Source organism: Megascapheus bottae, chromosome 32, assembly GCF_031878675.1.
Source record: "Megascapheus bottae isolate mThoBot1 chromosome 32, mThoBot2.hap1, whole genome shotgun sequence".
In the NCBI taxonomy this organism is placed as follows: domain Eukaryota; kingdom Metazoa; phylum Chordata; class Mammalia; order Rodentia; family Geomyidae; genus Megascapheus; species Megascapheus bottae.
The window spans coordinates 5,393,160-5,419,958 of record NC_143540.1 but is presented as its reverse complement, the minus strand read 5'-3'; the positions used below and the strand labels follow the sequence as shown (position 1 = coordinate 5,419,958).

Here is a 26,799-nt window from a genome sequence, read left to right as displayed (position 1 = left end):
TGTGGCACTGAGCAATCGAACTCAGGGCTTCATGCATGCTAGGCAAGCACTCTATTACTAGACTACCTTCTTAGCGCCCCCCCCCCTTTTTTTTCTGTTCAAAGCTAGTGCTCTACCACTTGAGCCACAGCTCCATTTCTGGCTCTTTTTTCTTTTTTTCTGATTAAATAGAGATAAGAGTCTCATAGACTTTGTTGCTTCTGAATTTCCATCCTGAGTTCTCAGCCTCCTGAGTAGGTAGGATTATCGACATGAACCATGGGTGGTTTTACTGAAGATAAACAGTCTTGCAGGCTTTTCTACCTGAGCTGACTCTGAACTTCCGTTCTTCAGATCTCAGCCTCCTGAGTAGCTGGGCTTACAAGGTATGAGCCACCAGTGCTCTGTTCAGACTGTAACATTTGTTTTACCACCTGTCCTTAGCTTTGTGATGATCTTGTTCATTTGATGACAGGTTTGGGTGACCAAATGTGCTGTTGGATCCATTAAAAAAAAAAAAAGAAAAAGAAGAGTTCAGGCCCTCGTGGTTAAGATGTTCAGATGTGCACATAAAAGTGAACAGATGAGGTGATAAACAAGGTAGGCAGAGCATTGCTCTTTTCCTAGAAATCACTTGGTCATCAAAGGCAGGACAATAAATATCTGGGTGTCATCTCAGCATGCTTTCTCAGCTGGATGATTCAATAAGAAGTGCCCTGATTATATCTAAACATTCCACAGATTTCTCTCTAACATGCGTTTTTACTTGTATACAACAAAGAGCTTATCTCTTTGGGAGGCTGGGATGCAGAGCTAGAACCCCCATCATTCGTGTCAGGGTCGGGAAATAAATATCTACGATGCCCTGTTTTAGTTGAAGTTCAGATGAACAGCATTTTTTTATTTTTGGCTAGTCCTGGGTCTTGAACTCAGGACCTTGGCACTTTTGCTCAAGGATAGCACTCTGCCAATTGAGCTACAGCACCATTCCCAGCTTTTTCTGTGTATGTGGTACCGAGGAATCAAACCCAGGGCTTCATGAATACTAGGCAAGCACTCTACCCCTAAGCTACATTCCCAGCCCCAGAAGCTGTCTTGACACATGCAATATAATCAGGTTGGAATAGATGAACTGCTTGGAAAAAAAATTCCATATTCTCAGTTGAAGGGACTGGCCTAACCTAATCAGATCATATACATTGCTTATTTTGAACAAAAGCTTAAACAGGAAGCTGAAAGAGTGGACAGATGGTGGTGCAGAGTGCACAGAAATTTCCTCTCGTGTGTAAGAGGAAATTCTCCTCTGGAAAGGGAGAGCACATACCACACAGAGTCCGGCTTGTGGGTATAATTTTAGGACTGGTGTGCTTCTCTCAGGTCAAAACCACTCAAGGTTTGAGTCACCCTGGGCCTGAATTCATCTATTCACATCTATCTGGATTGCCCTATAATCCTGTTTATATATACACCCTGATCATGAAGTCCTGTTGCAACACTGACTGCTGGGGGTGGAGGTAGGGGGTTGTTAAATTGCTTGGTGAGTCCCTGGCTGCATATGGCTCAAAGGAAGTCTGTGTGGTTTGTGAGTTTGGCAGCTTCTAACTCCAGGCCTTCACCTTATACTCGATCCGTCACCTTGGAAACTTGTCTATTCTGGATGCAGAGCACAGACCTAGAATTAAATCAACAGCTGCCCCCTCTCCTGGTTGGTTACTGAAAACCCAAAAGACCACCAGCACCTCTTCAGCCACTTCAGACTTATCCATGGTGTGTGTGTGTGTGTGTGTGTGTGTGTGTGTGTGTGTGTGTGTGTGTGTGTGTGTGTGTGTGTGTGTGTGTGTGTGTGTGTGTGTGTGTGTGTGTGTGTGTGTGTGTGTGTGTGTGTGTGTGCGCGCGCACGCATGCGCATGTGTGTGTGTAAGATTCCAGGGTAAAATTCATTCAAGAAGCTGGAGTGTGTGAGCAAAGCCCAACAAAGTGGGTTTTTAGCACTCTTTGCCTCCTGACCAGCAGGAAGGGCAAAGAGAACACGTCCCGACTAAGACGAGACCTAGAAAGGATGGGGCGGCCTTCACCCAAGCCCTCCCTCTCCAGAGGGAAGACACAGACGCCCCAGGGAGAATGTCAAGGCAGACTCCTTTAATGGGGAAAAAACCAGGGGCTAAAGTAAGAAGCAGGAGTCCATTAGCATAAAAGTAGGTAGGACAGGAGGAGGTAGGTGAGTCAGAGAGAGCGGTGGGGCCAATCCATGGGTTCGAGGTAGCCTTATTTCGAGGTAGCCTTATTAAAACACCACAAACCACAGCCAAACCTCCCAACCAGGAGACAGGCAGGTTGGATCTCCAAAACCAGGAAGTGAGCACTGGGCCACGAGGTAGGCCTTTTACCCTTGATGTGATGTGCCCCACAGTGGAGAGGAGAAAACTACCTTCCATCAGGAAATGAAGTTTATTCTATTCTTTATTTTCAACAGATTGGATGATCTTTTGTTTGTTTATTGGAAATAAGAGCGTTATAGACTTTTCTGCCTAGGCTGAATTCGAACCATGATCCTTCAGTGTCAACATCCTAAGTAGCCAGGATTACAAGCACTGGGCTTGAGGATCTTTCTGCCTGGCCTTTCCCCTCCTCTGGGAGAACTCTCCAAAAGGAGTTTAACTCCTAGAGAGCTGAAGTAGGTGCCTCCCCTCCCTCTGCTGCTGTGAGCTCACTTAATTGTTTTCCAAGCTTGGATAGTAATCCCCAGGGCAGTTTGTCTCCTTGCACCAAAGCTGACTGATTTCCCTAAGGGCCTGTGTCCCCTTGGGCTGTTAAACAGCTTGAAAAGGGGCTGGAGGCAGGTGGCTGGGGAGTCAGTATGCAGAGAATCAGGGTCATACTTGTAGGGAATCTACAGGATGGCCAGAAGTTTTGTGGGAGGTCTGAGAGGGACTCTCCTTGACCTCAAAAAAAAAAAAATTTTTTTTTTTTTTGTCAAGTGGAAGAGTCCTTGCTTAATAAGCACAGTCAGAAAAAAAGAAAAAAAAATTCCCTGGACTGGGAATGTGGCTTAGTGGTAGAGTGTTTGCCTAGCATGCATGAAGCCCTGGATTCAATTCCTCAGTACCACATATACAGAAAAGGCCGGAAGTGGCACTGTGGCTCAAGTGGTAGAGTGCTAGTCTTAAGCACAAAGAAGCTCAGAAATAGTGCCCAGACCCTGAGTTCAAGCCCCAGTGCTAGAAAAAACTGAATAAATAAAAATCATGAGCAAATGTTACAATATCTTGAGAATTCACCACTGTAATGTGATTTATTCAGTTTCTTTCCTCTCCCTGCCTCCCTTCCTTTCTTTCTTTTTCTTTCTTTCCTTCTTTCTTTTTTTCCCTTTGGGTCATGGGGCTTGAACTCTGGGCCTGAGCGCTGTCCCTGAGCTCTTGAGCTCAAGGCCACTACCCTACCCCTTGAGCCACAGTGCTACTTCCGGTTTTCTGATGGTTAATTGGAAATAAGAGTCTCATGGACTTTAGTGCCTGGGCTGGCTTTGAACCGTGAGCCTCAGATCTCAGCCTCCTGAGTAGCTAGGATGACAGGTGTGAGCCACTGTGCCTGGCTCTTCCTTCTTGTCTTGTCGTCTTGCCTCTTGTTGTCCTCTTCTTCCTCTTCCTCTTCTTTTTTGTGCCAGTCCTGGGGCTTGAACTCAGAGCCTGGGTGTAGCTTCTGAGCTTTTGTGCTCAAGACTAGCACACTCTACTACTTGAAAGACAGTGCCGCTTCCAACATTCTGGTAGCAAACTGAAGATAAGAGTCTCACAGGGACTTTGCTGCCCTGGCTAGCTTTGAACTGGGATCCTCAGATGTGGCATGAGCCACAGGTACCTGCGCTTTTTTTTTCTTTCTTTTTATATGTAGCCCCTGCTGGCCTTGAACTCATGGCCATCCGTGTGCCTTAACTCCCATAACACTGGAATTGCGGGTGTGTACTGCCACACCCAGCTTTCAGCCACCACCTTCTTCCTCAGGAAGTTGACAGAAGATCTCCCTTGCCCCTGGGTCACATCAGGGCAGAGTTTAATACAGGGGGAACACAGAAAGCAGTGGGACTCCTGGACAGATCAGTCTTTGCAGTCTGGCAGGGTGTGCAGTGCACTTGAGACCCCAGGGCAATTAGTGTATGTCAAGTGTATTGTTCCCTAGGGGGCCATAACCAGTGTCACAGCCAAGTGGCTTACCACAGAGTTCTCTGGAAGTTCTGGAGGCTAGAAGTGGATCAGTAGCTCGTCTGTAGAACTTGTTCCTTCAATGGCAGAGACAGAGAGGGAGGAAGGGGGGAGAAGAACGCTCTTTCCTGGCCATCTGGTATTTTAGTAGTAATATTTGGCTTTCTTTGGCTTGCTGTTGTCTCCATTGCCTCACATACCAAATGACAGTGATAGCCAGGCACTGATGGCTGTAATCATAGCTACTCAGGAAGCTGTGGTTCGAAGCCAGCCCAGGCAGGAAAGGCAATGAAATTCTCAGCTTCCAAAAATTGGAAGTGGATCTGTGGGTCAAAGTGGTAAAAGCACTAAACAAAAAAGCTCAGGGACATCACCCAGGCCTCAAGTTCAAGCCCTAGAACTGGCACAGACAAAAAAGTGATTTTAAAAACTATGTCAAGTAGGCACAGGAAGGGAGGGAGAGAGGAGGGGAGGATGGGAAAATTGGGGGAGGGGAGGGGAAGGAAATCAAAGCCCAGAGCTACCAAGGAACTTTCCAGTTAGCACCTTACTTGCAAACAGGAAAATGGGACCTGAACCCCCAGTCTGTCTATCCAGCTAGAAACCCTGTGTTCTTTCCCAGATCACACAGCCCCCCCGGCCCCTGCCATGCCCCCATCTTGGCCCTGGTGTCAGTCTGCATTCCACTTGATATGACATCACATGTGGTTTTCCAGTTGCTATTGTGCCCTCAAAACCCTTCTTCCTAATGCCCATGTGTTCTTGCAACTATAGCTTCCACCGCATTCCCAGATAGTGAGTCTCTGCATTCCTTCCACATCTTTTCACCATCTGGAGCGTTCTGAAATGCACGTGTCCCATCAAGGTGGAAATTAAGCAGAGATTCTGGAGGGAGGGGTGGGCAGTCTTGAGGCCTGGCTCTCTCCCAGCCCCACCCACCTCCTCTGTTCCTCTCTGCCCTGGCACTCTGCCCAAGACAGTTTGGTTGCATGAGGAGGGTGGGGCAGCTCCCTAAGAAGCCACCATTATTCATTATTCAAACCCTCATTCATTGGAAATCCTTTGGACAGTCAGAGAAATTAAGATGGTGTGAGGATGCTTACTAGTTCTGAAAAGTTTATAATACATCCTCTCTCAAAAACCACCTGGTGAGCTCGGCGTTGCAGCTCACACCTGTCATCCTAGCTACTCAGAAGGCTAAGATCTGAGGGTCTCAGTTCAAAGCCATCCCAGGCACTAAAGAATGAGAGACTCTTATCTCCAATTAACTACTAGAAAACTGGAGGTGGGGCTATGGCTCAAGGAGTAGGGCTGCAGCCTTGAGCTGAAGAGCTCAGGGATGGCGCCCAGGCCCAGAGTTCAAACCCCATGACCCACCAAAAAAAAAAAAAAATCTAGTGAAACCATCATACCTGTAATCTCCACTACTCAGCAGGCTGAGATCTGAGGATCACAACAGTTCAAAGCCTGGGAATTATTTCTGAAAAGCCAGAAGTGGAGCTCAAATATAGAGCACCAAGCCTTGAGTGAAGGAGCTTAGGTCCTGATTCAAACCCTAGCACTAGCAGGGAGACAAGGAAAGGCTGTCAGCACACACAAAGGGTGAGGAGAAAGGTAAACAAATCCTAATCAGGATTATCCTGAGGGCTAGGGGTAGTCTCTGAATGACTTATTTTTAAGATAAACTCTAAGTTTATTTGAAAGTGAAAGTAGCTAGACTTTCCATTTTCTGAGGGCTTCCAAGGTGAAACCCCAGTCTGATTTTATTTATCTGTCGATTTTTTTTTTGCCATTTCTGGGCCTTGAACTTGGGGCCTGAGCACTGTCCTTGGGCTTTCTCAAGAATAGAGCGCTACCACTAGAGCCACAGCACAACTTCCAGTTTTTTTTTAATGTATGTGGTACCGAGGAATTGAGCCTGGAGTCTTTGTGCATGCTAGGCAAGCACTCTACCACTAGGCCAAACTCTGGGCCACTATCTGCCTATTTTTTTTTTCCAGTCCTGGGGCTTCAAATCACAGCCTGGATGCTGTCCCTGAGCTCCTTTTGCTCAAGGCTAGCACTGTACCACTGAGACACATTCCAGCCTTCGGGTCATTTTCAAACACACACAGTCACCTGAGAATGGAAGGAGTTTTTCTGGTTTCCATGCAAAATCACTAGTCCTTGAGATCTACTCATGAAAAACATTTCAGAGCATTTCCCAAAATGAAGAGTCTCACACCATCAAAGTTTTAGCAAGGATTTTTTTTTTTAATAACAGAGTTAGTACAAGAGAAAAAGAAGAAACATTTTCTGTTCTCATTGGAGTTAAAGACACAAAATGGTCTGGGTGCCAGTTGTTCAAGTGCTCTTGCCTGTAATTCTAGCCAGTCAAGAGGCTGAGATATGAGAATCTTGGTTCAAAGCCAGCCCCAGGCACATAAATCTAAAAGACTCCTCCTTCCCCTCCCCACCCCCCAACTATTCCCAAGGCTTGAACTCTTGGACCTGAGCACTGTCCCTCAGGTTCTTTTGCCACTTATGGCTTTTACTGAGTAGTTTATTGGACTAAGGGTTCACAGACTTTCCTGCCAGAGCTGGATTCTAACTTCGATCCTCAGATCTCAACCTCCTGAGTAGCTAGGATGACAGGTGTCAGCCACCAGAGCCAGGCTTAGAGTCGCTTTTATACATTTTGAGCTAAGTGAATTTATAATCTAGCCACTCACCTCTAATCCTCAGACAAGTGTGCTGAGTGGATAGGCTGAGTGAGACCCACCCAAAACACCAGTAGTGCAGAAGATTTCCTTTGCCTGCCATGCCTTCTCTTTTTTCATTGCTTGTAAGGAAGGGAGAAGAGTTTGCAGATTATTTACTGTGTCAAAGGACAGAACTGATTTAGATAACTCCTCTGGAAATTTCCTAATCTCAACAATTTAACCTTAAAAGTACAAGTGGGGCTGGGTGCAGTGGCTCACGCCTGTCATCCTAGCTCCTCAGGAGGCTGAGATCTTTGGATTGAGATTTGACACCAGCCTGGGCAGAACTCTTTATCTCCAACCAACTACTCACAAAAAGCCAGACATGGCCCTTGTGACTTAAGTGGTAGTATACTAGCCTTGAGTAAAAGAAGGGGCCCTGAGTTCAAGCCCCAAGTTTGGCGCGCGCACACACACACACACACACACACACACACACACACACACACACACACAAAGCACAAGCCTGTAATCCTAGTACTTGGAGGCAGAGCCAGAAGGATCATGAGTTTGAGGCCCATCTGGGCTACATAATGAAACCCCATCTCAAGAAATGATGGAGGAATAACAACACAACACAAACTCCAAAAGGGAACTAAAGGTTGATGCTTTTGGATTTGCAGTTTCTAGTGATGAAATGGGGGGGGGGGGAGGCTCTCAAGTGTTCTGATTATCTTGTTTAAGACTCTTGTGGTAAACTTGGTATGACCACAAAAGGGTTGAGAGGAAATGGCCCCCGGGAGAAAGTTTAATGGCGTGTGCCTTCTCTGGTTCTTCCTCTCCTGTCCATCCTGTCTCGGGCTGGGAGGTTAACATTGGCATGACCCACTGACCTGGTAATCAGCACTAGATGAGGCTCTGGGGAATCAGAAAATGCAAGATAAAAGTCTCACAGCTACTTCTTGGGTTGAGATGGGAGGCTGGGGTGAGGCACTGGGTCATTACTGACATAATGACGTCTTCTGCCCTTCCCATGACCAAAGCCACTGAATCAGAAGGTTCCAGAGTGGCCTGGCTCTTACATAGTCCACCCCAGGACAGCTTTTCCTGGGTGATTTTTGCCATGGAGTTGAATCTGGTTCAAGGCCAATCAGCCTGCGCCTGGTGGGGCATGTTGGGAGGTGGGGAGGGAAGTTGCCTCATCTGCTCAGAGAAAGTCTGACTGCCAACAGTCCAATTCATAGGAGACCATACAGATAAGATGCATTAACAGGTGGCATTAGTAGCTAGAATTCTCCTCTTGCTTCAGGGGTGCCTTTCCCCCAAGTATTGGCGATTCTGGGAAGCTTAGTCATCGGGTGAGCTGACTGGTAAGGGGAGGTAGTGAGTAGTTAAAAGACTCATCTCTGCCTCCCAGCAGGCCATGTTGTGGGGAGGGGGGGAGTTTTTCCTGTCTCTTTCCTGGACAATCCAATTCTTCTTCCTAGCCTCCAGCCTCATTCCTCCCTACTCAGTTCAAATGTTCCACACAATAACATCTAGTCAGTTAGAGTTGGAGCCAGGTGTATTGGCATCTGGCTGTAATCTCAGCTTAAACATGGCTTAAACTGTATAACACGCGCGTGCGCGCGCGCGCGCGCGCGCGCTGTGTGTGTGTGTGTGTGTGCGCTTGCGCACGCACGCACGCACAGGCATACACATGCGTCTGCGTATGCCAGCACTGGGGCTTGAGCTCAAAGCTTGGGCTGGGCCACTGTTACCTGGCTGGTGCTCTACCACTGAAGTCACCATCTCCACTTCTGATTTTCTCCTGGTCAACTGGAGATAAGAGTCTCAAGATTTGTCTGCCCAGGCTGACTTTGATCTGTGGTCCTCAGGCTCCTGAGTACCTATGATGACAGGTGGTGAGCCACACTGGTGCCTCAGATGAAATGTTTGGGTCACAGCAGGGTCTGTCTGTAGTCCCAGCCAATCAGGAGGCAAATCCTTTCAGGACTAGAATTACAGGCCAACGTGCACTGGCTGAGCTAACAGCAAATGGGATCCTCTAGGAAAGGACAGTCTGGGAGGGGGCAATAATCAACCTGTTTACCAAGTTGTATGTAGGGTAGGTCATTCAAGGCAACTCTACCTTTCTATTTGTTTTTGTTCGTTTGTTGCCCATCCTGGGGCTTGAACTCAGGGCCTGGGTGCTGTCCCTGAGCTTTTTGTTCAAGGCTAGCACTCTACCACTTGGGCCATAGCACCATTTTTGGCGTTTTCTGTGTATGTGGTACTGAGGAATTGAACCCAAAGCCTCATTCATGCTAGGCAAGCACTCCACCACTGAGTACATTCCCAGCCCCTAGATCTTATCTTTCTAGGAATGGGTACTCAGGTAGTCACAGGTGTCTGGATCCTCTTGTCCGTCCTCTGACCCTAAAATGCCTGGCTGAGATACAGAGGGATTTGAGGTTGAGGGAGAAGGTGGAAGTTTTTGTTACAAGTGGCACCGCTGACATGCCAGTCTTGAGGGGGGGAAAACCCTATGGGACAATGTTCAGGACCTGAGTTCAAGCCCTAGTACTGGCAGAGAAGAGAGAAAGTGAGAAAGAGGATGGGGAGAGGGGAGGGAAGAGAGAAAGAGACGGGGAGAGAGAAAGGAGAGGAGGGAGAGGCGGGGGGAGCTAGCCACAAATAAGAATGATAGGATTCTGACATTTACTTCCCGCCCAGCTCTGGCCAGCATGAGCTACATTCCTGTGAGCTGAGCATGAGGGAATTTCTAGCCTAGGTAGCAGAATGGAACTCAGCAGAACAGAAAGCTCAGCAGAAAAGAACTCTGGGACAATGGAGCTGGGCCCAGCTGCCCTTGGCCAGGCTGTTGAGTTCATGGGATATTGGAGCGGAGGCCTGGGCTCTGGGCGATAACTAAAGTCCATTGGACTGGACCAAGAGAAAGGTCCACGATCAGACCGGAGGAAGAACCTTTGAAACACAGGCCGAACTATCTGGGGATAATCTGAGTGTCGTTTTTCGGCTTTTCCACCCGTCTTTATGGCTGGGAAAGGTCAGAACCCCTGAAGGATTGGAAATGGGCTGGGTGAGGATGAGGATACTGGCAGAGAGTGGTGAGAGAGACCTTTAATAGGAGCAACTGGTGAGAACCGATGCTTTTTTTTTTTTTTTTTTTTTTTTTTTTTTGCCAGTTCTGGGGCTTGAACTCAGGGCCTGGGCATTATCCATGTGCTGCTTTTGCTCAAGGCTAGCTGCTCTACCACTTATGCCACTATAACACTTCCAACTTTTTCTGTGTATGTGGTACTGAGGAGTTGAACCCAGGGCTTCATTGCATGCTAGGCCAGCACTCTGTTGCTAAGTCACATTCTCAGCCCAGATGCTTTTGGTTTTATATTGGGGATGTCAAGGAAGGGACGGGCTTCATGGAGGAGAGACCCAACTATAGATGGTAACACCCACAGAGACACTGGTTTCTCTGCTGGCCTGACCTGAATTTCTTCTTCATGAACAAGTTCTGGGTTCATGCCATCAATCACACTGAAAAATGGTGTTAAGAAATCCTGCTGTGTGAGCCTTTAACCACTGTTCCTTCTCTGTGTTTTCCTAAGACATTCATTTCTTCAAGACAATGATGTGTTATTGATGAGGGCCAAAGGCAAGGGAGTCATTACTAGCTAGGTTCTAGATTAGAAAGAGGTGACAAGCAAGATCCAGAAATTACTCAGGCTGGAGTAAGGTGCACCTTGACTTAAAAATAGGGAAATAAGCCAGGCGCGGTGGCTCACGCCTGTCATCCTAGCTACTCAGGAGGCTGAGATCTGAGGATCACAGTTCAGCCTCGGCACTAAAGAATGTGAGATTCTTATCTCCAGTTAATCTCTAGAAAACTAGACAATGGAAGTGGGGCTGTGGCTCAAGAGATAGGGTGGTAGCCTGGCGCTGAAGAGCCCAGGCCTAGGGGTAGGGTGATAGCCTTGAGCTGAAGAGCTCAGAGACTGCTCTGGGGCCCAGAGTTCAAGCTCCATGACCCGCCCCCCCACACACACCCACAGGGGGAATAAATCTGTGTGACTTATCTCTAGAGCTGTGGCTCAAAAGGTAGAATGCCAGTCTTGAGTGAACAGGATGAGAGCTTGAGGTCCTGAGTTCAGGCCCCAGTATAGGTACACACAAAAATAAAATTAAAAAAATTAGAGTTCCATCAAGGAGGAGAAAGGAAAAACAGAAAGGAATAAAGGGAGGTAGGAAGAAAGAAGATAAGAAAAGGAAGACAAAGAAAATGTAAGTAGAGGGCCGGGAGAGTGCTCACCTACCATGCACAAAGGCCTGGGTTCGATTCCAGGTACGACACACTCAGAAAAAGCTGGAAGTGGAGCTGTGGCTAAAGTGGCAGAGCACTAGCCTTGAGCAAAAATGTCCAAGGACAGTGTCAGCCCCTGAGTTCAAGCCCCAGGACTGGCAAAAAAAAAATGTAATTAGAATAAAAATAAGCATTTTGATTAGAAAGGAAGGTCGTGGTACTAGGTGGCCAGCATCACAGGTGGATGACTAGTGTCACAGAAGGTAGAGTTACCTAGGGACCCAGCCTGGGTAGTTGGGAACAGTTTATGTTTGGGGAAATAATAATGTACTGACCAAGGCTACATCGGCTCCTTGACACACTTCAGTGACGTTGGGAACTGAGGTCTTGAATGGCACTGGTGGTAGCAGATGCATTGGAGGATAGGACCTTTCATGGTAGGGAACTGGAGGAGACAAACTGCCCCATGTGCTATCTATACCCCACCTAGGACTAGTAACTTCAGGTCATTTCCTGAAGTGCTTGGGACAGCTCTCCCCTGCTCTTTGGAGGAAGTGGAAAGGTTACAACTGTTCATAGGCCTATTTATCTCTCTCTCTCTCTCTCTCTTTCTCTTTTTTTCTCTCTCTCTATATATAGATATAGATAGATACATAAAATACCTAGATATCTGTATATATAGATCTCTATAGATAGATAAGATAGACAGACAGACAGATAGATAGACAGACAGACAGACAGACAGTTCATTTTTCAGGCTCCAAGAATACAGAATTGGTAAAGCCAAGTGTAGCCTGAGTATTTCAGTTCCTACAGCTATGACAGGTCAAGTCATTTCCCCTCTTTATCAGGTAAAGGGACCAAGCATAAAGTTGCTATCATTCAAACTCAAAGGTAGGAGATAACTCTGTGTGTGTGGGGGGGGGGGGTGGGGAGTCCTAGGGCTTGAACTCAGGCCTGGGTACTGTCATTGAGCTTTTGTGCTCTACTTCAAGCTTTTTTTGGTTAGTCTCAGAGACTCTCCTGCTTGGGCTGGCTGGCTTTGAACTGGGATCCTCAGACCTCAGCCTCCTGAGTACCTTAGATTACAGGTGTGAACTACTGGCACCCCATCTCATGATCTCATCTATCAATAATAAAACCTGTTGAAACTGTTCTAAGAAGGGGGAGGGGGCGGCAGGTCACATCTGTATCCTAGCTACTTAGGAGTGTGTGAAGATCCAAGATGAAAGCCAGCTTAGGCAGAGAAGTCTTGCAAGCCTCCATTCCCAATTAACCAGCAAAATGTTGGATTGAAGGCATGGTTCAAGTGGCAGAGCGCAAGCCATGAACGAAACCACCAAGCTATAGCCTAAGGCCCTGGGAGGGCCTAAGACCCCAGTACCCACACAAAACCAATCAGCCATCCAACCAATCAACGGGAGGAGAGAGCTGATGAACGAATTTGATGGTGACTCCCACCCCTCACTTGCACAGATAAGATATGCTACTAAAAAGTGGTTTGTCTTTTTAATTATCTATTAACCAGGCCTGGTGGCTCAAGCCTGTAATCCTAATAGCTACTGAGGCAGCTGAGATAGGAGGATGATAGTTGGGGAAGCCTTTCTCCAATTAACCAGCGAAAAGCCAAGAGTGGAGTTGCGGCTCAATTGGCAGAGCACTAGCCTGGAGCTAAAAAAGCTGTGGGATAAGTAACCAGGCCTGGAGTTCAAGAACCAGGGCTGCTGGAGTGTAGCGCCAAGGTAAAAGTGCTTGTGTCTCCTGTTCAAGGCTCTCGTCCCCGGCGGGGGCTCACAGTCCGTGTGTAACTGCGGCTTTCCCCTCTCTCACGGCATTGAATGGCCTGGCATTCCGCTCCACACGCTCCTCCCCGAGGGTCGAGTCTACTGAGCTCGCCCTCGCTAGACTCCCCTCGTGCACCTATGTATACACGGCCGTTCCTGGTCTACCTACCTGTGGACATACTTAAAAACTAGCCGTCTCCGGTCGTCCCGCACGGATGGAAAGTCGGGGGGGCCCGGCCGGAGCAGGTGGAAGCGGGAGGACAGCCGAGGGGGAGGGGCGATCTTTCACACAGCTGGCTCGACTCCGGGAAAGTCCAATCCGCCGCCAGGCCACGGCCGGCTCCCGGCGGGCGGACGCACGCGGGCACCCTGCGCATGCGCCCGGCCAGGACCCGCCCGCCCCTCCGGCCCGTCCTCTCTTCGGCCAAGTCACCCAGCCCTCGAAAAAGCCTGCCCACAAGGCAAAACGCTCGGCCAATCAGGAGGCTGGAACCCGCCACGCACGTCACCCGTTTTGCATATGCCCGCCTCTTCCCGGCTTCCGGCCCCCGCCGCAGGCGTGGATTGTCACCTAAGCGTTTCGTTCTGCCAGCTGATTGGCTCTCTGTTTGGCTCCGCCTCCCTCTCCTCCCGCCACCCGCCCTTCGGCGCGCCCACAGCGGCGGGCGGAGCTCAACGCGCAGGCGCAGCGCTGCCTCTCTCTGCTGGTGGCCCGCCCTCCCTCCTCCCCTTCCCTCCCCTCCCCGCCCCCTCTCCCCTCCTCTCCGGGCCTCAGCGCGCGTCTTCCTTCCAGCACGCGTCGCCGCCGCTAGCCGAGCTCTCGTCGGAGGCTCCGGCCCGCGCGTTTCCTCCCCACCCCCCTCACCTCGGGCCGTGGGGCCGGCGGGACCCGGCACCGCCGTCCGTCCGTCGTCGCGACAGCTCCGGCGGGCTCGGGCCGCGTCTCGCGAGCTCCGGAACGGACCGTACCACCGCGCCACAGTTCCCGGGGGGAGCCGCCCACCCCGCCGCACGCGCCTCGGCGGCCCCGCGGGTCCTGAGGCGTCGCCGCGCCCGGCCGGCCGCGTGAGCTCGGAGCCCCGCGGGCCTCGCCCGCCGCCGCCGCCGCCGCCGCCGCCACCGCCGGCGGCCCCACCCATCCGGGCCGCACAGGCCGCGGCCATGGCCGAGACGGAGGAGCGGAGCCTGGACAACTTCTTCGCCAAGAGGGACAAGAAGAAGAAGAAGGAGCGGAGCAGTCGTGCGGCGGGGGCCGCGGGCGCCCCGGGCAGCGCCGGCGGGAGCAGCGGCGCGGCGGGCGGCGGGGCCGCGGGCGCGGGCAGCAGGCCGGGGGACGGCGGGGCCGCGGGCTCGGGGGCCCGGCCGGGCGACGGCGGGGCCGCGGGGACCAGGCCGGGCGACGGCGCGGGGGGCGCGGGCCCCGGCGCCGCCACCAAGGCTGTGACGAAGGTGAGGGGGCCGGGCGGGGAGGGGCGGGCCGGGGCCGCGCGGGGGACCCCCGGGCGCCCCGCCACGTGCGGGCGGGGGCGCCGGAGCCTGCGTGGGGCCGGCTCCCGATCGAGCGTGGCCTGGACTCGCGAGAAGCCCGCCGGCGGAGCCCAGATCCTCGGAGCCGGGCGACGGGCGTGGGGGCGGGGAAGGCTCCCGAGGTGGGCCGGCAGAACGTATTTCACACCTTCCCTCGACTCTTCCACTAGTTGGCTTCGAAGTCGCACAGCTTTTCCGTTTCTGCCCTGTGACTCCAGCAATGGCTGTGTTTTTTTTTTTTTTTAAAGACTTAGGATTCTTAGTCTCCACTCCAACCCCCCCCTTAAAAAAAGAAAAAAAAATCTGCTTGGCTGCTTGCTTCCAAAGTGCTTTCATTGATCTCTCTTTTTTTTTTTTTTAATTCTTAGGATGAAGATGAGTGGAAGGAATTTGAGCAGAAAGAGGTTGATTACAGCGGACTCCGAGTCCAGGCGATGCAGATAAGGTCAGTGTGGATCTAAACAGTATTGGGTTCAGGTTCTTTTTTTCTCTTCTTTTTTTTTGGGGGGGGGGGCAGACCTGAAGATTGAACTCGGGGCCTTGTAGACCAGTGCTCTTCTACTGAACTAAGTCCCACCCCCCAAAAAAAATCCAAAGCAGAATCATGGTAGTCTTTCGCTTTCCATGTGCTTACTAGGACAGGAATGATTTGGCTGCTCCTCCATGAAGTCAGCTCTTCTGTATGCACTTCAACTGAGTTGCCAGCTCACTTCCCAGCTCAGAAATCCTCTTGAGAGCTTGCCTCCTTTTATCTCTGCTTGGTTAGGTTTTTAAATTGAAGACCAAGAGAATGGGTTTTGTTATTTGAAAAAAAATGTTTTTTTTCTTTTCGGTGGTAGTGGGCTTCATGCTTGTGAGGCAAGCACTCTACTAAAGATCCATGCCTTTTTGGGGGGGAGGGTGCTGGTATTAGGGCTTGAACTTCCCTGAGGTTTTTTTTGCTCAAGGCCAGAGTCCTATCACTTGAATCTCAAGTTCACTTGAGGCTTTTTGTATTTAATTGGAGATGAGTTTATTGCCCAGGCTGGCTTTGAATGGAAGTCCTCAGACCTCAGCCTCCTTGAGTAGGTAGGATTACAGGCATGAGCCACCAGAGCTCTGCTTTGCAGCTCCTGGGCCCGCACCTCCATTTTTAACTTTTTTTTGGCCAGTCCCGGGGCTTGAACTCAGGGCTTGGGCACTCTCCTTGGGCACTTTTTGCTCAAGGCTAGTGCTCTGCCACTTGAACCACAGCGTCACTTCTGGCTTTTTCTGTGTATGTGGTACTGAGGAATCAAACCCAGGGCTTCATGCATGCTAGGTGAACACTCCACCACTAGGCTATGCTCCCAGCCCCCCCCCCCCCCCATTTCTAGCTTAATACTGGTGGTTGAATTTAGCTTTTTGTTGTTTGTGTGTTGGTGAGAGAAAGTTAAAAAATAATGGGGATATTTTTCAAGTCTCTAGGAAGCAAATTAATGAATTTTTATAATTGAAGCCTAGGTACTTGGCAGAGAAAGTTTTTTTTTTTTGCCAGTCCTGGGCTTAAGCTCAGGGCCTAAGCACTGTCCTTGGATTTTTCTCAAGGCTAGAGCTCTACCACTTGAGCCTTAGCACCACTTCTGGCTTTTTCTAAGTATGTGGTACTGAGGAATTGAACCTGGGTCTTGGTGCATGCTAGGCAAGCACTCTACCACTAGGCCAAGCTCCCGGCCCCGAGAAAGACATTTTTTATTCACAGTGAAATCTTTGTTACTACCTTCACCTCCAAGGATTTTAACCACTATCCTGACACCAGAGATTGTAGTTTTTTGGAACTTCATAGGAATAGAATTATAAAGTCTTAGTGGCTACTTTTAAAGTTTAAAGAAATTGTGGATTTCAAAGTTGGATTGGAGCTGGGTGCTCACGCCTGTAATCCAATAAGCCATTCTAAAGCAGGAAGTGGCACTGTGGCACAAGTGGTAGAGCATTAGCCTTGAGCACAAAGAGGCTCAGGGACACTGTCCAAGCTCTGAGTTCCAGCTTCAGGACCAGCCAAAAAAAGAGGACTAATTTGTTGTGAGACTTTGAAATTAACATTTTAGCAAGATGGGAATCATTTGATCTTTAAATGTGGGAGGTAAAGCCATACCTTCATGGTATTGTGCAACACACCTTCAATCTCAGCAGTCAGGAAGGATATGGATGCAGGAGGACGCTAACTAGATGCAGGCCAGCCTGGGTATTAATAACTAGCCCTGATCTGAAAAAACAAGACATTTTATGGGGCTTGGGATATGGGTGGGAGGTGAAGATGGTTCTGTTACCTTAACATAAAAAAAATTGCTACTACTCAGGAGACTGAGATCTGAAGGTCTTGGTTTGAAGTCAGACTGGGCAGAAAAGTCCCCAAGAGATACTTATCTTTAATTCACCACTCAAAAAAAAAAAAGAAAAAGGGAAAGCTCGTGAAACTCTTTATCTCCAGAAAAAGCTGGGAGTAACTTTGGTTCTAGTGGTGGAGTGCTAGCTTTAAACACAGAGAGGCTCAGGGCTCTGAGTTCAAGCCCCACAACTAAGATAAAAATTTAATTGTATTTTATTGTCAGGATAATTATAGAGAGGTTAGTTACATTCATCAGGTAATGATGAGTACATTACTTCTCAAACCTTGATTCCCCTTCTTATGCTTTTGTAAGAAAAAAAATTCTTGGCTTGCAGTTTAAAGAAATAAGATCTCACCAGAAGTGGTGGCTCACGGCTGTAATCCCAGCTACTCAGGAGACTGAGATCTGAGGATCCAGGTTCAAAGCCAGCTCAGGCACTAAAGAAGAAAGATTCGTCTCCAATTAATCACTAGAAATTGGGGAAGTGGGGCTCAAGGGGTTGGGCAGAAACCATGGGCTGAAGAGCTCAGGGACAACACCCAGGACCTACAAAAATAAATAAGATCTCAGTAAAGTGCCTGGAGTCAGAAGCTTGAAATGTGTCCGTGTACACATGCATACATCTATGAAATTCAGCCAGGAATTGAGTTGAAGGAAACACTTCCCTCAATTGAGAACTATCCTTTGACCTCTCAATATCATTTGTAATTCTGAATGGCTTTTACTGAAGAACCAGAGGTTTTTCTTTTTATTCTTCTGAAATCCTCTTTCTCCTCTAGATGGCTGGGAATTATAGGCATGTATCACCACATTGGGCTTCAGAGCTAATATTTGAAATATTTGATATGTTTAATACCTGCCATGGTCAGGTCCTTAGGATTTGACTATCATTTTGTGAGTTTACCAGAATGAAACCACCTGTTTGTAATGGGAAGCTTTTCGGAAGTGCCTTCTCCACTTAACATTCTTCTTAATGGATGCTGTTTTTACTGAGTTTGATAACCGGCCACTTGTTGATTTCCTTTATGTGGTAGATGCTTTTGAAAAAGTGTAAAAAAATATCTGTTCTAGTTTTATTTCTCCTGGGGCTTGGCCTATAAAAACTGGAGTGGTTGGGAATTGTGACGTTCCTGTCATGATGCTGGTCTGACTGCTTGTGTATGTGGATGTTGGCGATGAAGTTTGGCTTTCATGGCCTGCCTGGCTTTCCAGACCTAACTGGTGGATAGGAAGGATAGCACCTGGCAGTGAGCTAAAGTGTGGCAGGATTTCAGATTCCTCACTGCTTAAGATGGATTTTATTCTTACTGTTGGCTTTAAGAGCTGATCTCAATGTGTAGCCTAGGATAGCTTCAAACAATCTGATCCTTTCTTCTTCACCCTCCCAAGTGCTTGGGGTATAGCCTAGGCACTCCATGCCTAGCTTATTTTTGCCTCCCCCCTCTGATGCTGTGGATTAAACCCAGGGCTGGAACATGCTGGGTAAATGTTCCACCACTGAGCTCCCTCAGCTTTTAACTTTCACTATTCTTCTAAGAGGCAGGGGCTTGCAGTATTGCCCAGGCTGCCTCCAAACTCTTGGAATTCCAGGGATCCACTTGTATTTTTTTTTTTTTTTCCTCTATATATGTGGAACTGAGGAATCAAACTCATGCTAGGCGAGCACTCCACCACTAGGCTACATTCCCAGCCCCATTTTAAGCACTCTTGATGGTACAGTGTTTTATAAACGTACTTTTGCTAAAGGGAGTAAGTAAATCTCAGTTGGTCAGAGTATTTAAGTACAAGTGTACGGATGTTCTGTTTGACCTAAAATAGGCTTTTCTGTTGAATTTTTTATTATTAGCATATCGTCAGTGCCCCCAGGTGACTGTTCTGGAGAGTTTCTTTTTTTTTTGGTTAGTCATGGGGCTTGAACTCAGCCTGGGTGCTGTCCCTGAGCTGTTCAGCTCAAGGCTAACATTCTACCACTTGAGTCACAGAGCCACTTCTGGTTTTCTGGTCTTACAGACTTTTGTGCTGGGCTGGCTTTGAACCATGATCCTCAGGTCTCAGCCTCCTGAGTAGCTAAGATTACAAGTGTAAGCCACCAATGCCCAGCTAAGCACTGGGGTTTTTTTTTTTTTTGTTGTTGTTGTTGTTTTTTAAGGCCAGTGCTGGGCTTCAGCTCAGAGCCTAAGCACTGTCCTTGGACTTTCTCAAGGGTAGAGCTCTACTACTTGAGCTTCAGCACCACTTCCGGCTTTTTTGTATGTCTGGTACTGAGGATTCAAACTCAGATCTTCGTGCTTGCTTAGGCAAGCACTCTACCACTAGGCCAAACTCCCAGCCGACCTGAGTTGCTTTCTTCTGCTTAAGGCTAGCACTCTATTAGTTGAGCTACAGCTCTACTTTGGGCTTTTTTTTTGCAGTTAATTTGGAATGAGGCTCACAGACTTGCCTGCTCAGGTTGGCTTTGAACCATGATCCTCAGACCTCTGCTTCCTGATAGGATTATAGGCTTGTGTACTCTCTTGAGTAGGTGACAGCTGTGTGAGTGAGCTGGTTCTGGATGGAGTGTTTTGGGGGGAAGTTGTCAGCATTGGCTGGCGGAACCCCAGACCCAGCCTTGCTTTCCTCTATTGGGTTGAAATCGTCATTTTGCAAATAAAATTACATCTTTCAAAACCCTCCATTTGCTTACTAAAAATAGCTTTACCATAAATGCCAGTTTGTATATTTTGGTAGCAGAAAAATCTTAACAGTTGTGCATGTAAGCGTGTCAGTGGGTGCCTTTCCTCTACACTTCTCGCCCCACTGCCTGGTCTGGGGGCCTATATTTGGTAGGATGTTACCCCACAGGAGCTCCTGGTTACTCTTCTCTGAGAGAAGGGGCTGGGGGGGTGGTGCAGGCAAGTGCCCTGTAATCCTTCTCACTTCATCTGTGGGGGGGTTCCCCTCCCTATCCCCCATGCCTCAGGGTTTCCCTGGTGGTTTTAGTGCCCTGTTGGCTTTTTCTTCCTCACAGTGAGAAGGAGGAGGAGGATAACGAGAAGAGAGAAGACCCCGGGGACAACTGGGAAGAAGGGGGTGGCAGCGGAGGGGTGGAAAAGTCTTCGGGTCCATGGAACAAAACAGCTCCCGTGCAAGCACCTCCTGCTCCAGTCGTGGGTAAGCCAGTCTGTTCACGGTGGGCTCAGGTTTGTGGGTGGTGCGCCCTCTCCCTCCCTAAGAAGAGGGGTTTGTTATGGCTCTTAAGACTCAAATCTGAAACAGCCTTTGGAAGTGAAAGAACACGCTTTTATCCTGTACACACCTAACTTGTTGTTTTTTGGTGCAGCGTGGGGCTTGAACTCAAGATCTGATCACTGTTCCTGAGCCTCTCTATGCTCAAGGCTAGCACTCCACCACTTGAACCACAGTACCACTTCCAATTTTTGAGTGGTTAATTGAAGTCTCATGGGGGACGTATTTTGCCCAGGTTGGCTTTGAACAGTGATCCTCAAATCTGTCTCCTCGCTAGCAAGGATGACGGGTGAGCCACTTGCACCTGGCTTAGCTAACAGTTTTTGAAAGTTATTTATACTTTTCTTCTGGTAGTAGTTGAACCCAGGGCCAGTTTCTTTTTCTTTTTTGGTGGGTCATAGGGCTTGAACTCGGGCCTGGGCACTGTCCCTGAGCTCTTCGGCTCAAGGCTATCAGCCTACCCTGGAGCCAAGTCCCACTTCCCTTTTTCTAGAGGTTCATTGGAGTTAAGAGTCTCAGGTCCTTTTATGCCCATGCTGCCTTTGAACCTTTTGATCCTCAGATCTCAGCCTGAGTAGCTAGGATGACAGGCGTGAGCCACTGTGCCCAGCTAGGGCCTGGTTTTTAATGTGGAACAGGGTTTTGTTTTAGGGTGCTGGGCCAAACTGTAGAATCTTGCCTGTGCTAAGTAATCACCCCGCACTGGGTTATGGAGGAGACAGGTCCACGCTGGTGATTGTTGGCAGACCCCAAAAGGTCAGGTGGTATGGAATCCTGGACTGTCCAGCTGCTTCTTTTTTTCCTTTGTTTTCTAATAAAACGAAGTGAGGAACTGCTTTAAAGTGCATTGATGAGAATGGATGAAATAGGAATGTGTAACGACCAGCCTTTGTGATGCACATGCTCTTCCCGTGGTGTCTGGTGTTGCCACGTGAAGCCAGTCACGATGGGACCAAGTGTCCAGTGCTGGGAGCAAAGTCTTCTGGGACCCTCGGAGAGCGCTGCTCCCCAGCGCTTAGACAGCTTGGTTAAGTATTCTCATCTTTAGATGGACCAGAGACCCTTTGGTATGGCAGTGCTATTTTTTTTTTTTCCCATAATTGCCAACTGACTAGGGATGCAGAGTTTGTCTAACCAATTGTAATACATCAGTTGCAGAGCCCCCCGAACCGGCCATGCCTAGTGGTGTATACAGGCCTCCCGGGGCCAGGCTAACCACAACAAGGAAAACGCCACAAGGACCACCAGAAATATACAGCGATACGCAGTTCCCGTCCTTGCAGTCCACTGCCAAGCACGTAGAAAGCCGGAAGTAAGCTTTGTGGGGGGTGGGCTGTGGGGGATGTGAGTGAGGGCCTAGTGTGGTGGGGGGAGGGAGCACTGCTCCTTATGATAAAGCCTGGGCTGCCAGAGGCTGCAGCTGAGCCCATGGGGTGGGGTGAGAGCACTGGGAAGGGCAGGCTGGGGCAGGAGCTCTGAGGACACAACCCGGATGCTGTCGGCCATAGCTTCTCGAGTCCAGCTTGTGTTTTGTGGCGGTGACAAGTGCACGGTTGCTGGCTTACATGCCCCGTAACATGGAAGAGCAGAGTGGTTCTCACTGTGTTCCGGGCAGTGTGACTAGATGAGCCGTGTCGCATTCCCAGCCCTAATGCTACCAATTGTCTTATTTCAGCAGGTACTTAAAGTGAGTGCTACCTGGAGTTAAATGAGCACATATGGCACATCTACATCTTATTTAGGGACGTGAATTTTTTAAAAGTAAATAAAATGGGAAGAATGGAAATTTTTTTTGAGTGGCTTTTAAATCCCAGCCTTCGGCCTAGTTGAGCACCGCTGGCTTGAACTGAGACCTGCACTTGGACTCGCTTCACAGCTGCCCCGACGCATGAGGGCTCCAGAGAGGACGGTGGCCTCCCCCTCGCCCCCCACCTGATTTAACCCAACCCACAGACTGGAAGGGAGGAGAAATCATTGAATAGCGAGAACTTTACTTGAACGAGAGAATTGTTACCCTTACTTGTGCATAGAGACTTTACTAATTGCTACCAGTAAAGCCAGTGTCTTGGCGTAACGTCTTTCCAGTTGTCTTCACGCTGGCCCGCCAACAGGCTTACAGTGGGCAGTGCTGAGAACAGCCTGCGGCTGCAGTACAGTATTAAGGCAGCTCTTGCCCAGTTAAAGCCTTAAAGTGGTTTGATGAAGATTTTCTGCTCTCTTCCTGCCCCTCCCAGCGTTCTTCTAGGGGTGACTTTTTCTTCCTCCTCTTTTTTTTTTTTTTTTTTTTAATTCAAGGAAGCTATTTTCAAAATACCCTAATGAAGAAGAAATGTTTACTGATTGCATTTCTTTTCCCTTAGGGATAAAAAGAAATGGTGAAGCGTTTTGAAGTAGTAAGAAATAGAGGTAGGGATGAGGTTTCCAAAAACCATGCCCTTACACGTGAGCTAGACAACAGTATGCTGTGCTGGACAAGCGGCCACTCAGCCCTTCCATGAAGACTCACCATCGCCTCCGCCAGCCGCCACCTGACCTGACCCAGTGGAGCTCCACAGCCGGCACGGGCCCGCTCTACTCGCTTTCATTGGCAGGCCCTGTTGCCCCATGGGAGTTCAAGGTGTCACAACTGCATTTGGCACAGATTGGATTCAGAGGAATTTTCATTGGTCTGTAGATGTGTGAACTAGATTTCAGCTCTGTTCTTTCACAACTGCTCTGCAAATACAAAACCCCGCAGCCCATGGTCGCTGGAAGATCCTGTTGTGTTTGAACACAGCCTCTGTCAGGTTGACTACCTCAGATTCGCTACATTTACCCTGGACTTCTCGTGGGTGGCAACTCTGGACAAGAAGGGGAGAGCCGAGAACGTCTGTGGGATCCCTGAAACCAGCTTCCTGGATTCCCGTGGGGAATGCCGCAGAAAGCCAGCCCGCTGGTTCCCGTCTGCTGTTAGGACGAAGATACAAGTGACCTTAATAAACCGCCCGTGCCCCACCCCGAGGAAGAGCTGGAAGGCTGTGGCCGCACTGGACTTCTGGAACACGCTGCTCTCAAAGTAACTGTGGGGTCTGCTCATCTGTGTGACGCTGAGGTGTATAATTCCAGTTTTGAGTTGTCTGCGGCAACTCCACATTAAACTCCACTGCACTTGGTCCACCCGTGTGAACAGGGCTGGGAGAGTCGTGTGTCTGTGTAGCGCTGGTTCTGCGTTCCACAGTAAGGCCTAAGGCCTTTTACTGTGTTGACTTGAAATGAGTCCTTTGACCGTGCTTATTGGTTAAGTCAGTCACCTGAAATACATATTAGGATTGTGAAGTGTCCGTGAGTTTGCCAATCTTGAGTGGAACCAATTAGCCTCCGTACAAAAGGGCAAGGATGAGGGAGGCCCGCCCTCCTGGAATGGGTTGAGTTGCATGGCATAGGAGCTGAAGGAGCAGGGTGTCTGCTTGGGGAAGAGCCGGCCTGCCCAGAACCTGCCCTACTCCTTAGAGCCCCCCTTCCACTTCCACCCACAGCAGCCCATGTGGCGCCCATGCTCTGAGAATTGCTTACGTTCTCATGCCCACACTGGGAAGGGCAGGCGCTGGGCGCTGTGCGGGCAGTGGTCCTCCAACCAGCCCCGCTCACCACCTTTGTGGAAAGACCCTGTCCCAGACCACACAGGAGTGCGGGAGATTTCTCTCTTCCCTTGAGTGGTGATGCTCCTGAGCCAGGAGTGTGGAGGAGTGCAGGCCTGTGGGGGGAGTGTAGGGCGCCTCGTCCTCCACAAGCTCGGCTGTGGTTCATTGCACGTGCAGGACCTGGGAGTAAGTAATGCTGGCTTTAGGTGAGGTGGCGGGTGCGTCGTCTGTCTGTCTGCTGATGTGTTGGGTGATATATTTGGGCAAGTAGTAAAATCAGCCAGAATGGGAGGTTGGGTGATGAGAAATAGATTCTTGGTGAAATTGATGACTATTTGGGAACCAAAAACCTTAATTTATCTCTTGAACCTTGAGCCACTTTGTTTCTTTGAAGCGTGCCGTTTTCCTGGGATCAGGGTGCCGACAGGCGTGAGGTTTGTTCATGGCCCGTTGCACTGGAAACCCAAAGACCTGCAGCAGATTGAAAATCCAACTCTTGGTTCTGCCTTCTAGAAGATTTGGAAATGATGAAAATGCACACGAATGGAGTTTGAGTCCCCCGTGGGATAGTGGGGGCTGTCCCTGTACCATTTCTTTCCTTTGGATTCTCAGGCATGGTTTGGCAGTACAAGAACTCTGTACCATTAACAAATTCAATAAAAAGTACGTATATGGATCGTGGAGTTGGTGTCTCGTCTCTTTGGTGTGGAGTGTGTCTTCCCATGTGGTCTGCCTTACTATTTTCTCATTTTACTGGTTTGTGCCATCCCTCCTGTTTCTAGGGATTCTTCCATTGTGACTGTCTTCCTACCCACAAAGATCTCAGGGTAGACTCTTGATTTTTGTCTTCCTAGGGGTGGGAAGTAGAGTCGCATTTGCATTTCTGAATGGGATTTGTATTTCTCAGATGATCATCGTTGCATGTGCTTATTGGCCAGTTTGTGAACCTTCCTTGCGAAAGTATGCAAATCATGTTATTTGCTTTCCCTGTGTGTACACTGGTCTTGGGGCTTGAACTCAAAGGTTGAGCACTGTCCTCAAGCTTTTTTTGCCCAAGGCTAATGACAGCTCTACTGATGGCTTTAAGAGAGGAGTCTCAGACTTACTGCCTAGGCTGGCTTTGAATCTGCATCCTCAGGTCTCCGCCTCCTGAGTAGCTGACAGGGGTGGGCCACTGGCACCAGACTCTCGGGGTGCATTATTGTCCAAGTTCATCTTGCCAAGACAAAGCCCCGGTGTCCAGCACCTAGCATGTGTGTGTATATTGGTACATGGAAAACCTTGTTACTCAGAATGTGGACTCAGCAGATGGGTAGAAGGTGGAGTAGGACAGGAATTAAGAGGGCAGAGGCTGGATGTCATGGATGGCAAAGGAGTGAAGAAACCACAACAGAATCTGCAGTTAAGAGTGGAGAGGAGAGGGCGCTGAGGTGAAGCAGTCCTGTGAACAGGCAGACTGCAGGCTTTTTGCAAAAGAGGCTCTTGGAGTTTTAGTTCAGCTACAGGAAGGCTTTCGTGGGGCCTGCAGAGCACGGGGAAGTTTGGCTCGATGCATGTGTTCCGAGTCCTTCAAAGAATAGATAAGCAGTGATGCCCACAGAGGGGTTTCGGATACACGTAGTTTGAGATTCTTGAAATTGTAGCCAAGGTGAGAACTAGAATTCTTGATAATGGACAACAGAAGGATGTGAGAATAGGTCAGACCTTCAGCGGCACTTTGCAGGGAGCTCGTGGGAGTGTGCCCCAAGCAGCGTCCATGAGAGGAAAAGTAGGTGTGGGTGAGAAGCTGCACACCCACTAACTTGAGTGTGACCTGGCTTGACAGCCCAGTCTGGGTTGCTGGTTCAGGTAAGTAGAAGTAGCCCTTCAGAGGGAAAAAGCAAGAGATGAATGAGTTTTGACTTGACTGGTGTGATGGTCCAGATAAAGCTTTTTTTCTTAAAACGTGATGCTTGAACTTCCAATTTATCCCTAGCTGCTGATTCCCCGACAGTCTGACCATTCCATTTACTCTGTAAAAAGTGTCACAACACTGTAGCAGTGCTGGGATGGACTCTGCTCTCTACCACCCAGTTACATCCTCAGACCCATACTCAACTAGAGGTTCTTTCTCGGGGGTAGTGGGGAGTGTCAGTCATGGGGCTTGAAGTCGGCCTGTGTTTTTTGGTTGGTTGGTTGTAGGACTTGAACTCTGGACCTGGGCACTGTCCCTGACCTCTTCAGCTTAAGGCTAGTGTTCTACCACTTTGAGCCACAGTGCCACTTTGAGTTTTCTGGTGGTTCATCAGAGTCTTAAGGACTTTTGTGCCCATACTGGCTTTGAACTGCAACCCTCAGATCCCAGACTCCTGAGCTCTCTAGGTGTGAGCTGCTCTGCTTTTTTTGAGAACTTGTGTTGAGTCCAGTGCCCCAGGCTGGCCTCAAATTCATTGAGCTGCATCTTGGAGTGCTGGGATCATGTGTCACCACACCCTTTTGTCCTTCCATTACCTTGTTACAGTTGGATTTCAAGAGTTTCTTTACAACTCTGGTTCTTCCTGGTGACTGGGTCACAACTAAGTGCTGGAGACAAATTTGACAACCCCCAAACCCTACATCCTACTGGGTGACTCTCCCCCCCCCCCCCCCCCCCCGCCCACAGCCAGTAAAAGGTCCTGTTTAGTTTTGAACTTGGCTGGGTGGTGGCTGGGGGAGAGAAGTGACTGACTGGCTGTTTCTCCTTGGGTTCACAGTCATTATGACATGAATTAAAACACACGAGGGGCTTTGGTGTACCCTTGTTAATGGGGTTGAAAAGTGGGTTGCAAATGTATCTTCTCCCCTGACATAGTCACCTGAGCTCTGGCCAGAATGTCACATCATCATTAAGAGTTGAAACTACCCTTGGGCCAGGCACAGAACCCTGAAGAAATGTTAGCCATGTTAGCTGGCTTCCTCCAGGGGCCCTTGGACAAAGGAGCCAGAATTTTCCTCCTGTGCTGCTCTAGCTTGCCCATGAGGCTTTGCTCCCATCTGCTTCCTGGGTTGAAGGTTAAGGCCTGGCATCAAGGAAGTCTACTTCTTAAAGGTGAGTGTTGAATCTCTCCTGAGATTTCTAAGGTTGGGCTGGTCCTTGAATAGTTTTTACACTGTTTTG

General features: G+C 49.1%; 1 protein-coding gene across 3 annotated transcripts; it reads left to right on the top strand.

The window, feature by feature from the left end:
* Positions 1 to 13,671: 13,671 nt before the first annotated feature.
* Positions 13,672 to 22,515, top strand: Cdv3 (CDV3 homolog). Of its 3 annotated transcripts, none has more exons than XM_090323300.1 (5): positions 13,672 to 14,392; positions 14,839 to 14,915; positions 19,826 to 19,968; positions 21,196 to 21,355; positions 22,404 to 22,515. In XM_090323300.1, exons 1-5 carry the CDS (start codon positions 14,105 to 14,107, stop codon positions 22,420 to 22,422), a joined length of 687 nt encoding a protein of 228 aa, XP_090179426.1. In that variant the 5' UTR covers positions 13,672 to 14,104; the 3' UTR covers positions 22,423 to 22,515. The 3 variants fall into 3 exon arrangements, with proteins under 3 accessions (XP_090179426.1, XP_090179428.1, XP_090179427.1); XM_090323302.1 differs by lacking the exon at positions 22,404 to 22,515 and adding an exon at positions 21,722 to 21,829 and having other exon boundaries at positions 13,673 to 14,392; XM_090323301.1 differs by lacking the exon at positions 22,404 to 22,515 and adding an exon at positions 21,719 to 21,829 and having other exon boundaries at positions 13,676 to 14,392.
* The last annotated feature ends 4,284 nt before the right edge of the window (positions 22,516 to 26,799 follow it).

Bases quoted from the DNA above. Each gene is read 5' to 3' on its own strand.
- Cdv3 (XM_090323300.1), top strand. From the start codon at position 14,105: ATGGCCGAGACGGAGGAGCGGAGCCTGGACAACTTCTTCGCCAAGAGG. The intron at 14,916-19,825 runs GTCAGTGTGGAT...TCTTCCTCACAG, and splicing joins GTCCAGGCGATGCAGATAAG to TGAGAAGGAGGAGGAGGATA. The intron at 19,969-21,195 runs GTAAGCCAGTCT...GTAATACATCAG, and splicing joins ACCTCCTGCTCCAGTCGTGG to TTGCAGAGCCCCCCGAACCG.